Source organism: Pleurodeles waltl, chromosome 6, assembly GCF_031143425.1.
Source record: "Pleurodeles waltl isolate 20211129_DDA chromosome 6, aPleWal1.hap1.20221129, whole genome shotgun sequence".
NCBI lineage: Eukaryota > Metazoa > Chordata > Amphibia > Caudata > Salamandridae > Pleurodeles > Pleurodeles waltl.
In genome coordinates this window covers 151,653,587-151,668,929 of record NC_090445.1, presented here as the reverse complement: position 1 = coordinate 151,668,929, position 15,343 = coordinate 151,653,587, and the positions used below count along the sequence as shown (strand labels likewise).

General features: G+C 45.9%; 1 protein-coding gene across 1 annotated transcript in view; it reads left to right on the top strand.

The window, feature by feature from the left end:
* DNAJC7 (DnaJ heat shock protein family (Hsp40) member C7) overlaps window positions 1–15,343 on the top strand; it is a 356,596-nt gene that overhangs the window by 158,795 nt on the left and 182,458 nt on the right. Inside the window, exons 5-8 of the mRNA XM_069237667.1 lie at window positions 5,598–5,672; window positions 5,972–6,090; window positions 6,766–6,919; window positions 7,293–7,457. Of these exons, the coding sequence (XP_069093768.1) occupies window positions 5,598–5,672; window positions 5,972–6,090; window positions 6,766–6,919; window positions 7,293–7,457 (513 nt within the window). The remainder of the gene's footprint in view (window positions 1–5,597; window positions 5,673–5,971; window positions 6,091–6,765; window positions 6,920–7,292; window positions 7,458–15,343) is intronic.

The window sequence follows — 15,343 nt, the reverse complement described above, 5'->3', positions numbered from 1 at the left end:
ACTACCGTCTGATAAACCTAACTGCTCGGCCACACTACCACAAATAGAGCATTAGTATTATCTATTATTGCCTTTGAGGAACCCCTGGACTCTGTGCACACTATATCTCATTTTGAAATAGTATATATACAGAGCCAGCTTCCTACAAGGGCAAAATCCAGACAGTCCTGGATTGGGTTGCCCCTACTACTCAAACCCAAGTCAGAGCCTTCTTAGGCCTGGCTACTACAGGAGGTTCATTAAAGGGTATGGTTCCATTGTAGCACCCTTAAATGATCTCATCGCCAAAGAAAGTCTTGCTGTGGAATCTAGCTGCCAGAAAGCCTTTGATGACCTAAAACAGCCATTTGTTCTACTCCAATTCCAAGAAGCCCTAATAACTCCAAACAGTTTATTGTCCAAGCAGATGCTTCTGAGGTAGGGATAGGGGCAGTTCTTTCACAACTAAATGAAGAGGGTCAGGATCAACCTGTGACTTTTATAAGTAGAAGGTTGGCCCTCAGAGAGAAGTGTTGGTCAGCCATTAAGAGGGAGGCCTTTGCTGTGGTCTGGGCTTTCAAGAAGCTGAGGCCATACTCTTTTGGTACTCACTTCCTTGTCCAGACAGACCACAAACCCCCTCCTATGGCTTAATCAGATGAAGGGTGAAAATCCCAAATTGTTGAGGTGGTCCATCTCCCTACAGGAAATGGACTATACAGTGGAACATAGACCTGGGAGTAACCACTTCAATGCACATGGACTCTCCCGATATTTCCACTAAGATAATGAAGACTCAACTGGGCAAGGTTAGTCTTATTGTCCTTAGTTTTTTGGGGGGGCAGGGATGAAGGGAGTAGGAAAGTCACTCTTTTTGCCATGGTTACCCCCACCCCCATTTTTTGCCTGTTTGTTTATACTGTTTTCACTGGGGTCATGCTAATTTGGGTAGCCTCCCCATGCCACCGGCTCGCTTTGAAGGGCATATTTGGTGCCTTCCCTGCAAAATCCGGTTTGCATCAGTCCAGGGACCTCCTGTCCCTCCTCTGGCGTGAAACCACACAAAGGAAAGGGGAGGGACCACTCCCCTGTTTATCACCACCCCAGGGGTGGTGCCCAGAGCTCCTCCATGTGGCTCCTTGATTCTGCCATCTTGGAAACCAGATGTGCAGGGTCCCCCTGGGAGCATCTGGTTGGTCAGGACAGGTGACTGACATCAGTGACCCCCTCACCCCCCTGATAGGTGGTCACCCTGCAGAGTGCCCAAACCCCCCTGTTAGGGCTATTTAGGGACTCCCTTGGGGGTGAGTCCCCAGATTCAGCATCCACCAGGACTCCTCCGCATCGACCTCTTCTGTTCTTGACCACCGGAAGCGCTGCTGGACTTCACAGGAACCAGACAAACTGCAACTCTCGATACGACCTCACTTTGAAGCATTGTTTCCCCGGCTCCTTCCAGCAATTGCAACATTTCCACGGCTGTGCATCTTGTGGGGTTGGCAAGACTTCAGCTGCACCAAAGAAGCAAGAAGGAATCTCCCTTGGAGTGAAGGAATCGCTCACCTGCATCTGCAGGCACCTAAGGCAATTACGTCCGACTTCTGGGATCTGCTCTCCACTGGAATTGTGTGGATCGTCCAACAAAGGTGGTGGTTCTGAGTGGTCCTTTTGGTCCTCTTTGCCTTCTGACAGACTTGGGAGATGGTGAGACCTTGCCCCTCCTTGCAGGGCAGAACCCCTGTGCACAGGCGACTCTTGCCGCAACCAAGGCGTGTTGACTGCTGCTCCAAGGGATCTTCAGGCTCCAAGTAGCCCCGGCCTCCAGCACTTCATCCTTGCAAGGACAGTCTGTCCTCTGCTGCGTCTGCGATGTGGGACTCCTCTCCTGGTGTGCTGATAGGGCCTTACTGCAACGTACTGTGCCTGCTGCTAGTGGGTTGCCTGTGGAGGTTACGACTGCTTCTGCTGGCTCTCCCAACTGCTGAAGGTCATCCCAAACTCCCCCTCCAAGGGTCGAGTCCCCTGGACCTTGCTGGCCCTCTTATCGGCAAATCCTCTACTACCCAGATTTGCGTATGCCAAGGATGGTGGTGGTCTGCCTACCCCCTGACCATTTGCGACCTGGCGACTGACGTGGGACATCTGCACAACTCCAAGGACCTCTCTGCAGCTCAGGGATCCACAGCTGATCATCATCTCCATCATTGACATGGATTTTCATCCACAGAAGGGTGGGTAGTGGCTCCTGCCCAACCTGGACACTCTTACGTGGATTGGACTCTGTCTCCTTCTTTTGCAGGTCTTCTTCATCCGGAATCCAACGCTAGGTTCCACTGGACTGGGTCCTGTTCTTGCAATGTTCCTTTTCCAAGTCCCCTTGTTAGTCTCTAGGAAGAACCAGATAAGTTACCTCTGCTCTCCTGGTCGCTGTGGTTCACCTAGGTACTCCTCTCCGGGGATCTCAAGTTCCCCCAGCTCCCTCCTGCCTATTCCATATCATTGGGTGGGAGAGCTCACTTTGCATTGCACTATTTTATGGTTTGGTCCATGTTTATGGCCCTAGCTATTTTTTGCTATTTTATGCCAGTGCTTGTTGTACTTCTATGCTAATTCCTAATACTTACAGTGTATATATAGTTTGTACTCCCCTCCAGTTGGGGGACTGCCTATGAGTAATCTAGTTCAGTGTTACTCTAAAGTACCTTTATTTTTGCAACACTATGTGGTTCCTTTCTTGTGAGAAGTTACTGTGTGAGTACTGTGGTATTGCAAGTGATTTACACTCCTCCTAGATAAGTCTTGGCTGCTCACCACAGCTACCACTAGAGAGCTCTGGCTTCTTAGACATTTTCTCACTAACTAATAGGGGTTGCCTGGACCTGGTATAAGGTGCAAATACCATAGGTGTCCACCACAAACTATGCCAGTCTTCTGCACTGTGGACACTGGTCATTATGAGTTTCCCAGCTACATGATGGCTTCTCTGAATATAGGGATGTTTGGTATCAAACATCTCAGATTAATAAACACTCACTAAACCCAGTGAGGGATTTATTAATAACTGCACCCAGAGGGCACCTTAGAGGTGCCCCCTGAAAACCTACCAGCAACTAGTGGGTTGACTGACTGGTCCTGACCAGTTCAGCCATCACAGATGCATTTCTGCCCCCCCAAGGTTAGAGCCAGCGCTCTTGAGAACCAGAGAAAAAAGCCTGCACTGGGAAGGGGTGTTATTGCCTCACTCAGGCAGGATGGACACTCAAGGGCGGGGAGCTTCAAAGGCCACTGGTCCCTCAAAATGGTGGCGATGACAGACAGCCTCCCACCCTCTTGTACTGACCCCACTTTTGGTGGCAGCATAGGCAGAAAAATTAGATCAGGAGTGCCCACTTCATGCCAGTCACACTTCTAAGATGAAGTTGATAATACATTTCAAATTCCTCGATCTTGTTTGAAAGGAATTATGGCATTAGGGTTAGGGTTAAGCCCACTTCCCATCAGAAGTGGTTGTACAAAAGGTGTAGTCACTCTAAAGGTGGGCAGCCCATCAGCTTACCGCCTGGCACTCCCTGTAACGCCCCTAAATTGAGTATTAAGGTGGCACCCCTGAACCTAGAACTCCTATTTCGACAACCTAAGAAGCCTTGGACAAAGAAAAGTTGCGCCCACAGAAGAGGAAAAGAAGAAGCAGCAGCAGCTGACCTGGAACCAGCCCCTCCGGCCTGCCTGCTGACCTCAAAGGATCCTGCACAAGAAGCCAACTATTCCAGCCTTCAATAAAGACCCAATTCTCCCGTGGGCAGCGGACGTACCCTGCAAGAAGAAACTCCAAAGTAAAGACTCTGCAGCTGAAGCCTCTACACGCAGACCCCCTCTCCCACAGGCCTGCGGGGAAAGAAACATCAGACATCTCCAGCAACCACTGCACCTGTGACCCCTGAACCGAGCTGAGGTGGGTCACCAGTGCCAAGACGTACCCGGGCTCCTAGGAGCTCATGTCCACCCCTGCCTGACTCCTTGATGCTGCCTGCATCCTCGACACACAGGACCCCCTGACGCCTTAAGACACCCCTTGATCTGCCACCCCTGGGCACAGGAAAAAGGAGCAAAGGTGCACCCACCTACGTACCCAAGCACACCGAGCCTACCACCTACCTGCTTGTTCCTGGTTGGCTAACCAGAGCCTGCAGTCTTCATGAGGACCAAACATCCACAGGAAACCATTGGGCACCTGACGTTTTACTGCACCTCTGCACCCTGCCGCCCCAGTGCTGCCCGGTGTGACAGGTTGGTTTGGTTCTGATCAGTGCCCATTACTTACCGTAACTACCTTAAATTAACTTTGCAAGTCGTTGTTAACCCAGTGTTAGGCAAAAATTATTTTTCTCCGTAGGATAACATTGAGAGAACTCTGAAAATTGCACTGTTTATGAAACTGCAAAGTATTTATGCTTAAAAGTCTCCTTACCGGATTACGAAGTTCTTGGATGTGAAACATATATATAAAAAGAATTGTTATTTTTCAAAATTGGTATTGAATTTATTCTTTGAGTGTTTCATTCATTGTCTCTGCGAGTACAACATCCAACAACTCCAGCAAAACTAACTGCTCGCCTACACTACCTTAAATAGAGCATTAGTCCTAGCTACTTTTGCCTCTGCAATTGCAATTGGAAATCCACTGGACCCTCTGCAGAGGTATTTCATTTTAGTGCACTGTATAGAGAGCCAGCTGCCTATAAAGACGTTCAAAATGCTCACTGTGGCTCAGGTCCTTTCAGCCCAGGACACTGAATGGTAGCATTGGACGTGCAGGATACTTATTCCTATATTCCCATTCTTCCTGCCCAGTCCTTAGTTGCAATTCAGAGTAGGCCATGAGCACTTTCAGTTCACCGTACTCCCCTTTGACCTTATCAGTGCTTCTTGGGTGTTCACTGAGGTGATGGTGGTCCTAACTCATCTGCACAGATCAGAGGTTTCTGTCCCCTGTTTCTCGATGACTGGCTGTTGAGGGCATGCTTAGTCCAGGCAGTTGATGTACACACTGAGGTTTGCTATAAACATGCTGAAGTCACACACCACCCCTTCTCAAACACTCCCTTTCATCACTCCTGGGATGGAATGGCCATCTGGGAGAGGTAGAGATCAGCTGCTTCTGGTCTCCAGAGGAATCCAGACGCCACATCAGTCTGTTGGAGCTATGTACGATCCGGCTGGCATTGAAAGCATTTCTTCCCTCTGTTAGGGGAAAAACGGTGCAGTTGTTCACGGACAACATCATCGCCATGTGGTACTGTAACAAGTAGGGTGGGGTGGGTTGTTGACCCTTTGTCAAGATTTTCTTTTTAATACTGTTGTTCAGTTAAAAAACAAAATGTATACTGTTGTTCAGTTTTGTAACTTACTGCTCAATTATGGCATTTCTCCTACTGTCACCAGCACAGATGTTAGTTAGAAGAATATGCTTATTTCTGCATTGGATCATTTTGGCAGCCTGGGACTAAAAGTAGAACTGAATTTCTTTTCTATTGCCGTTCTTGAAAAGTTGCCGAGGGGTCATAGAAGCTTTGCCTATGTGTTCATTTCCTCATTTAACAATGTTACTTTCTTTCCAGTTGAAAAATGCCAATGCTGTCCTGGAATATGAACGAATAGGTGAAGCAGATTTTGAAAAACGTGATTTTCGGAAGGTAATGCTTGTCGATATTTTTCAATATTTGTTGTCTGTTCAATCTATCAAAATAGTGACAGTCTCAGGCAAAACAGAGCTTCCTCTTTTTGTAAATTATGTATAATTAAAAACATAAGCAATGTAAGAGCTATATTTAAGGTGCCACTATTTTTTGCAGGAGATGCTCCTAATAGCAAGTTTTATATATATTAAAAACAAAAGTGCATTAACAGATCGCATTGTTCCATGTTGACACAGATCTAATGTTATGGTCTTTCCTGATTGGGAATCTGTTTTTGTTCTTTGTTTGGGTCAAAGGTTGTTTTCTGCATGGACCGTGCTTTAGAATATGCCCCCGCCTGCCATCGATTCAAAATCCTCAAAGCAGAATGTTTAGCACTTTTAGGTCGGTATCCAGATGCACAGTCTGTGGCCAGGTACGTAATGCCTAAATAAAAAAAAGTTAAAATGTATTAAATCCTGATGAGTCTGCTTCATAAAGACTAGAGTTTCTGGGTGGATTGAGGATTGCTGACCAGCATGGCTTTGTCACTCAGGCAGATAACAGTGCAACACTGATTACAGTTTAAACACCCTTAAGTTATGATGTTCTTAGATTGTTTTCTTTTTGGCATGAACAGGAAGGTTAATCAGCTGCAGTGTATTCAATAAGCCTGTTTTGTCATTCATGAGTATGCAAAATAGTTATTACGTGTTCTGTTTTCTTTAAAAACACAAAATACTGAAGTGAAAAGACCACAAGGCCTAAGGTATACAGTTGCTTAGTGAATTGTAATGTGGACTTATTATAAAGCATGATTGGTTTCTTGTTGCCCTTTTGTTTCTTGTTGCCCTTTTGCTTTCACGTCTGTGTACCTTAACAGACTAGTTATTCCTCTATAACAATGTTATTTTATCGTTTTTTGGGGGCTCCAGTTAACCAACAGTTGAATCTCCAGTAGATATTTTAAACCGCATTCAGTATCACAGTTAAAATGTGTTTGCTTGGCCTGTTAGAGAAGTATTAGCAAATGCTAACCATTTTTCCCATCAAAAATATGAGCTATGTGATTCTGAATGTCTTCATGGGGGTTATTGTTTTTTTTTCTCAGTGACATTTTGCGAATGGATGCCACAAATGCAGACGCTCTGTACGTCCGAGGTCTTTGCCTGTATTATGAAGACTGCATTGAGAAGGCTGTACAGTTCTTTGTCCAGGCTTTGAGAATGGCGCCAGATCACGAGAAAGCGCGTCTTGCATGCAGAGTATGTACCTGAAAAGAAGTCCTGTTTTTTTCCCTTTGTCCTATATAATTGTGTCCTGCTTGACACAATGTGCCTTTAAATACCAGCATATGGCAGATTAGCTACTTTCTGTACAGTCTGTTTAATCTCAGTTCCTATAAAAATGGCAAAATAGGGTGTATTTAGGTGATTTTGATTGAATGTTTTCACTGTTTTTCAAATATGTGTAAGTTCTGATCTTTGTGTGACCCATTGCACTGCATTTTTGGTATTTTGGTTTTATTTTCCGAAATTAAATTAAGTTGTAAAATAATTTCATAATAATTAATATAAATTCAACAGAACTGATTCTGACATTGAAGAATTAATTGTCTCTTTATATCTTCTGTTGTAGAATGCTAAGGCACTTAAAGCAAAGAAGGAAGAGGGAAACACAGCATTTAAAGAAGGAAATTATGAACTAGCCTACCAGTTGTATACCGAAGCCCTCGAGATTGACCCCAATAACATTAAGACAAATGCCAAACTGTACTGTAACAGAGGGACAGTTAATTCAAAGGTAGCGTGTGTGCGACTTTCATTCTTTAATTCTGTGTGGCGTGTAAACTTGACTTTTTGCATTGTAAGCATCTCATTGATAGTCATAAACGTCAGAATAATTACCCATTGTGTGTAGGGATCCCAGAACATTTCATATTGTTATATATGTTCATATATCAACAAAGGGAGGATGACGAGTCCAACATCTCCAGACGTTGAGAAACAACCTTCAAAAGCTAACCCATGCAAGATTCTTTAAATACTATGCTATTTGTTACACAAAAAACACTCCTAAAAGATGCATTTCTGCACCTGTTGCCTACTTGTCTAAGTAATGAGAAAAAGGGCTGACTGATGGGCTTAGATTACTCTTCATGCACTGATAATGTGTGTGAATAGACTATCTCCTAATGTGGTCCAGACCCCTAAATTCTGCGTTCTGATACCTTTCTTGATATGTATTAATATTATCCAATTTAAACCTTGGCTCATTTAGAATCATGCATAATTTGTCTTTTGAGCAACTGACTGACTTTAATGTAAGCTCAGCTCCTGGTATTCCTTACTTAATTTACTTTTCTCTGCAAAATAGAGTTAATTCTTTCCTGAATGAAAATTCCCAAAGGAGACCGTTTCAAATTCATGACAAAAATTAACTTTTTACAGATTATTCACAAGCCGTAGTTACGTTTTTACATTTCTTCTCCTACCTCCATCCTATAAAATCATTTTTCAAAATAAAAAATAAAAAATTGTGATCCCTATGTAGCAGTGCTAATCTGTCTGGACATGGTGATGATGAGAAATTTCCAGTACACATGTTCTGGTTAAACTGCATCTCGGATTGGTACCCTTAGCCTTTTCTGACATAAGTTCTGAGCCTTTTTTGATGTCTGGGTTACTTCACACTTAGGGCCTGATTCTGACCCCGGCGGTCACGGACCGCCGGGGCCAGGGTCGGCGGGAGCACCGCCAACAGGCTGGCGGTGCTCCTCAGGACATTCTGACCGCGGCGGTTCAGCCGCGGTCAGAACAGGAAAACCGGCGGTCTCCCGCCGGTTTTCCGCTGTCCTGCAGAATCCACCCCATACCGCCATCCTGTTCCTGGCGGGTCGCCCGCATGGGCACTGCAGGGGCCCCACAAAGAATTTCAGTGTCTGCTGAGCAGACACTGAAATTCGCGACGGGTGCAACTGCACCCGTCGCACATCCTCCACTCCGCCGGCTCCATTCGGAGCCGGCATCCTCATGAAGGGATGTTTCCCACTGGGCTGGTGGGCAGCCTTTTGGCGGTCGCCCGCCAGCCCAGTGGGAAACCCAGAATCACCGCAGCGGTCTTATGACCGCGGAGCGGTGTTCTGGAGGGGGGAACTCTGGCGGGCAGCCTCCGCCGCCCGTCAGAGTTAGAATGACCCCCTTAGTCCTTCATAACTTATTTTCTAGAAAATTTATCCAGGCCAAATTTGCATTTTTTCCCCTCAAAAATCATGAGGGTATATACTAAGGATACGTAGGATTTGTGCATTCCCGTAGGAAACCAAGAAAATAGCCAATGTACTTTTTTTTTATTGTCAGTAAAGATAAGCTGACATAATTGTTGTAAAGGAATTCATGTTTTTCCCTAAAAATTACATCAGCAAAAGGTCTGATGTGCTAGGATTGCCATTTTCCCATTTTTCAGGAAAAAGCAGAGTTGTATCAGGAAACATTTTTCAAAGAGGTAGTCTGTTTTTCGTAGATTTTGTGCTTTCAGCATACTTCCAGTTTATGGTGGAAAGAGGTGTGGGACCCATGTGTGATTCTTATACATTTCTGAAAAATAGACACAATTTAGAAATAATTAATCAAGGGGTAATTTGTGTTATTTTTTGTGTATATTCCTGAATGATGTCTCAAATAACCTACTTTGTTGAGATCTAACAGTAATAAAAATAAGAATCAAATAGCAGTTGGGGACAATATTTTTTTTGTCACGATACCAGTTTACAAAAACAGTGTACATTTACATACATCAGACCCTTCTAGTCGCCAGAGGGTTTGTACGTTTTCCAAAAACACACGTGTCAACAACTAGGCTGCAGCTTGTAATGACATTTTCATTGTGTGCCGACTATGCACGAATTGTGTATGATAAAACTAATGAATGAAAACTGGGTATGAAGGAAACCTGTTGTAGGAAGTTGGCTCTGTATGCACTATTTCAAAGTAAGGAATAGTATGCACAGAGTCCAAGGGTTCCCCTTAGAGGTAAGATAGTGGCAAAAAGAGATAATACTAATGCTCTATTTTGTGGTAGTGTGGTCGAGCAGTAGGCTTATCAAAGGAGTAGTGTTAAGCATTTGTTGTACACACACAGGCAATAAATGAGGAACACACACTCAGAGACAAATCCAGCCAATAGGTTTTGTTATAGAAAAATATATTTTCTTAGTTTATTTTAAGAACCACAGGTTCAAATTCTACATGTAATATCTCATTTGAAAGGTATTGCAGGTAAGTACTTTAGGAACTTTGAATCATTACATTAGCATGTATACTTTTTACATAAAACACAATAAGCTGTTTTAAAAGTGGACACAGTGCAATTTTCACAGTTCCTGGGGGAGGTAAAGTATTGTTAGGTTTCACAGGTAAGTAAGTCACTTACAGGTTTCAGTTCTTGGCCCAAGGTAGCCCACCGTTGGGGGTTCAGAGCAACCCCAAAGTCACCACACCAGCAGCTCAGGGCCGGTCAGGTGCAGAGGTCAAAGAGGTGCCCAAAACACATAGGCTATAATGGAGAGAAGGGGGTGCCCCGTTTCCAGTCTGCCAGCAGGTAAGTACCCGCGTCTTCGGAGGGCAGACCAGGGGGGTTTTGTAGGGCACCGGGGGGGACATGAGTCAGCACAAAAAGTACACCCTCAGCAGCACGGGGGCGGCCGGGTGCAGTGTGTAAACACGCGTCGGGTTTCCAATAGTTTCCTATGGGAGACCAAGGGGTCTCTTCAGCGATGCAGGCAAGGGGGGAGGGCCTCCTGGGGGTCACTCCTGCACAGGAGTTCCGTTCCTTCAGGTGCTGGGGGCTGCGGGTGCAGGGTCTTTTCCAGCTGTCTGGAAATGGAGTTCAGGCAGTCGCGGTCAGGGGGAGCCTTGGGATTCCCTCTGCAGGCGTCGCTGTGGGGGCTCAGGGGGGACAACTTTGGTTACTCAGTCTTGGAGTCGCCGGAGGGTCCTCCCTGAGGTGTTGGTTCTCCACCAGTCGAGTCGGGGTCGCCGGGTGCAGTGTTGCAAGTCTCACGCTTCTTGCGGGGAGTTGCAGGGGTCTTTAAATCTGCTCCTTGAAACAAAGTTGCAGTTCTTTTGGATCAGTGCCACTGTCCTCGGGAGTTTCTTGTCTTTCGTGAAGCAGGGCAGTCCTCAGAGGATTCAGAGGTCGCTGGTCCCTTGGAAAGCGTCGCTGGAGCAGGTTTCTTTGGAAGGCAGGAGACAGGCCGGTGAGTCTGGGGCCAAAGCAGTTGGTGTCTTCTGTTCTTCCTCTGTAGGGGTTTTTCAGCTCAGCAGTCCTCTTCTTCTTGTAGTTTCAGGAATCTAAATTCTTAGGTTCAGGGGAGCCCTTAAATACTAAATTTAAGGGCGTGTTTAGGTCTGGGGGGGTTAGTAGCCAATGGCTTCTAGCCCTGAGGGTGAGTACACCCTCTTTGTGCCTCCTCCCAAGGGGAGGGGGTCACATCCCTAATCCTATTGGGGGAATCCTCCATCTGCAAGATGGAGGATTTCTAAAAGTTAGTCACTTCAGCTCAGGACACCTTAGGGGCTGTCCTGACTGGTCAGTGACTCCTTCTTGTTTTTCTCATTATTTTCTCCGGCCTTGCCGCCAAAAGTGGGGGCCGGGGCCGGAGGGGGCGGGCAACTCCACTAGCTGGAGTGTCCTGCTGTGCTGGCACAAAGGGGTGAGCCTTTGAGGCTCACCGCCAGGTGTGACAGCTCCTGCCTGGGGGAGGTGTTAGCATCTCCACCCAGTGCAGGCTTTGTTACTGGCCTCAGAGTGACAAAGGCACTCTCCCCATGGGGCCAGCAACATGTCTCGGTTGTGGCAGGCTGCTGGAACCAGTCAGCCTACACAGATATTCGGTTAAGGTTTCAGGGGGCACCTCTAAGGTGCCCTCTGGGGTATGTTTCACAATAAAATGTACACTGGCATCAGTGTGCATTTATTGTGCTGAGGAGTTTGATACCAAACTTCCCAGTTTTCAGTGTAGCCATTATGGTGCTGTGGAGTTCGTGTAAAACAGACTCCCAGACCATATACTCTTATGGCTACCCTGAACTTACAATGTCTAAGGTATTGCTTAGACACTGTAGGGGCACAGTGCTCATGCACTGGTGCCCTCACCTATGGTATAGTGCACCCTGCCTTAGGGCTGTAAGGCCTACTAGAGGGGTGACTTCTCTATACCTGCATAGGCAGTGAGAGGCTGGCATGGCACCCTGAGGGGAGTGCCATGTCGACTTACTCGTTTTGTTCTCACCAGCACACACAAGCTGGCAAGCAGTGTGTCTGTGCTGAGTGAGGGGTCTCCAGGGTGGCATAAGACATGCTGCAGCCCTTAGAGACCTTCCCTGGCATCAGGGCCCTTGGTACCAGGGGTACCACTTACAAGGGACTTATCTGGATGCCAGGGTGTGTCAATTGTGAAATCAAAAGTACAGGTTAGGGAAAGAACACTGGTGCTGGGGCCTGGTTAGCAGGCCTCAGCACACTTTCAATTCAAAACATAGCATCAGCAAAGGCAAAAAGTCAGGGGGTAACCATGCCAAGGAGGCATTTCCTTACACCTGTGTATTTCTGAAATGTGTGCAAGATACTGACTTACGGAACAGCAATTATTTGTACACCTTTGAATTTGGGATTACCCATACTATCATGATATCCAGAGCACATTTTTGCAAAATGTCTGTTTTCTTGCACACAGCCTTACATTTGGAAGCCAAAAATGCAGCAAAATTTAATTAGTAATGACAAATGCTACTAAAACTACTGTTCTGTGTTCCCACATGTCTCCCAATTAAAAACAGTACCTTGCTTAGATGACTGAGTCTAGCGCCTGCAACAGAAAACACCCCCAAAATGCTACCTGGAGATGTGAATTTTCACCCAACATCAGTGCTTTTCTTTACAGTGGGGGTAGCTGCAGAACTTTGGCCCTAGCCAAGCAGCCACCCAGGAAACCTACCAGAACCAAAACTAGACCCCCAGGAGAGTCCAGGTGTGTGACTTGCATGGATCCCATGATGTTTCTTACCCACACTGCCCTACAAACTTTAAGCTCTAACTAAGATCCTGCATTTTTCTCAGATTTCTGTGATATTAACTTCTGGATCTGCAGGGATCCAAAGTATTCTCACCATCTAGCATTACCACACTTCCCCTGATTAAAAAGCCTAACCCACTTGTGTGGCTGGGCTTAATGCCTCCGACAGAAACTGAACAAATTGGGGGTAGTGGAAGTCCCCCACAAAGGACTCACATTGTCCATGGGTGACAGTAAAAGCTCAAACCAGGGACAGGTAAAGTCCTCCCAGGGGACTGCCATTGTCCATGGCTTGATCCATTCCTGTAGAGGTAACTGAACTCAGCTACACAAAGGGTTACATGTTTTAACTGGACAAGTGTGGAAATGCTAGGTGATGGGCATTTTGTGAATCTCTGCAGGTTTTAGAAGTTTCAGTTGGAGAAATGTCACAAAAATGTGTGATTCTGATGGATGCTTCTGAGATTCCTCAGCTTTAGAATATCCCCAGAGGCCAGACTGGATCGGAGAGATTTTTTCAGCACGGCCTTTGTTTTCCAGTAAGTGGTGATGTGCAGCTCTGCGTCTTACTCCACACCATACCAGAAGAGGTGGATGGGGCTGTGTATAGGCACCACCTATGTGTACTAATGTCATTTTCTTCGTAGACACCATCAGCATCCTTGGATGCAGAGCACAAAATAATTGTTTGTGTAATGTGCAAATCTCTGCTTTGAGATCTTTTTAGATTGAAACAAGTACGTTTCACAGAACAGTGAAGTAGGTAAGAGGTAAGGAATATGCTTTCACTAGAAAAATTGTTACCAAAGCTAAGTGACTAGTTCGTCTTATGACTACTTCTAACTGCAGATTGCTCTCTTTTAGAATATATACCAAATGCAGTCCTGTCCCCAGTGGTGGGACTGTGAAATGACTCAGATCAAAAACGTCCTGCAGAACTTCCAGTCAGGCCTAGCTGACAAGGCAATTATGCTTCATTAATGTGTGCACTTATGCCCATTGCACAGCCCGCCAAATATCCAGGACAGGCGCTCTTCTTGCCAGCTTTGATTGGGCCCTCAATCCTTCTTGGGATTGCTTCTAGCAGAACATTAAGATCAGGACAATCCACCTTGATAAGATCCTCTTCTGCACTGCCTTGTCTCTTTGCCCCAGAGAACCCCACAAAGAGCTTATCATCCACCTGATGATCTTTGGTATGATTGTTATTAAACTTGAGGTGCTTTTTTGGTGTGCAGTCAATGGCATAGCTCCTATTTAAAAGGATGATATAGGGCAGAAAATGTTGAAAGAGTGATTGTCCAATGTAAAAGGGAATCACAACTTTGGTGGAAGACTGCTTTAGTCCCCATTACCTATTTGTCTGGAAAGAAGGTGGTGGTGGTGAAGAGCATGACTGAAAAAGCTCAAAGCTCACTCATGCAATGAGCAGAAGCGTTTGCGATGAGAGACTGTTTTCAGGGTCACGAGACGTGGGGGACAGCTGTGTAGTGGACCAAAAGAGGTAAAGATAAGGAAAGTGAGGACCAAATTGAGGTCCCACTGTGGCATCACAAATGGTTTAGGATGAAACATGGTTCAAACCTTTGAGAAATTGCATCTCAGCAGGTGATTTGAACTGGGACTGTTGGTCGGGTAAACCGTCAACAGGCCTAAAAAGCAGACAAACTTTACCAGGGTCGACCGCAAGTCACTGTTCGGCCAAATAAGAAACAAACTGTAAAATATTGAACAGTTTGGACTGCAGTAGGTCTGTTACGGCTGCCACACCAGACCGCAAACTTGTTCCATCCAGTGTCTAGTATGAACAGACTTTAGCGACCAGTGCCTGACCGCCAGGATGACATCCTGTCCTTTAGAAGTGAGATTAAAGGCAGACAGCTGCCACAGCTCAATTACAACGCATGAAGTTGTGTGCATTTTGCAGGTCTAGGTTACAGGTCCCTGTCATGTTGATGCAACAGAAGACTCTGCTGAAGTGCAGCCTGATCAGAGAACAGATGCTCATGCCCAGACGTTTGGTGCTAGACTCTCCTTACCCATTTGGGAGCTGCTAGTATTACCTAGACCTTGGTCATTCCGGATATTCTTCAGAAGTAGTAGCAGTTTAAGGGCATTTAAGAGCCTCAGCTCCACTCTAGACTGAAGGAGTTTCTGAGAGGGGGCTGTCTTGGGACCTCCAACACACATAATTCCTGACATTGTGGAGTCTCGGTGTTGGCCAAAAGACTGAGACAGGGTTCTCTCCTCATTGCTGTAAGAGGCTTTGCCCCACCTCTTGGGGTAGCTGCCATTCATTATCCAGTAGAAGGTACTGTCTGAGCTTATCCACCCTGGCATTTAAAGATCCCACCAGATAGTGCATGATCGGGGAAAGTGATGATGCAGCCAGAGACCTAATTCCCAGGACCCTACCTGTAGGAAGTTGGCTCTGTATGCACTATTTCAAAGTAAGGAATAGTATGCACAGAGTCCAAGGGTTCCCCTTAGAGGTAAGATAGTGGCAAAAAGAGATAATACTAATGCTCTATTTTGTGGTAGTGTGGTCGAGCAGTAGGCTTATCAAAGGAGTAGTGTTAAGCATTTGTTGTACATACACACAGGCAATAAATGA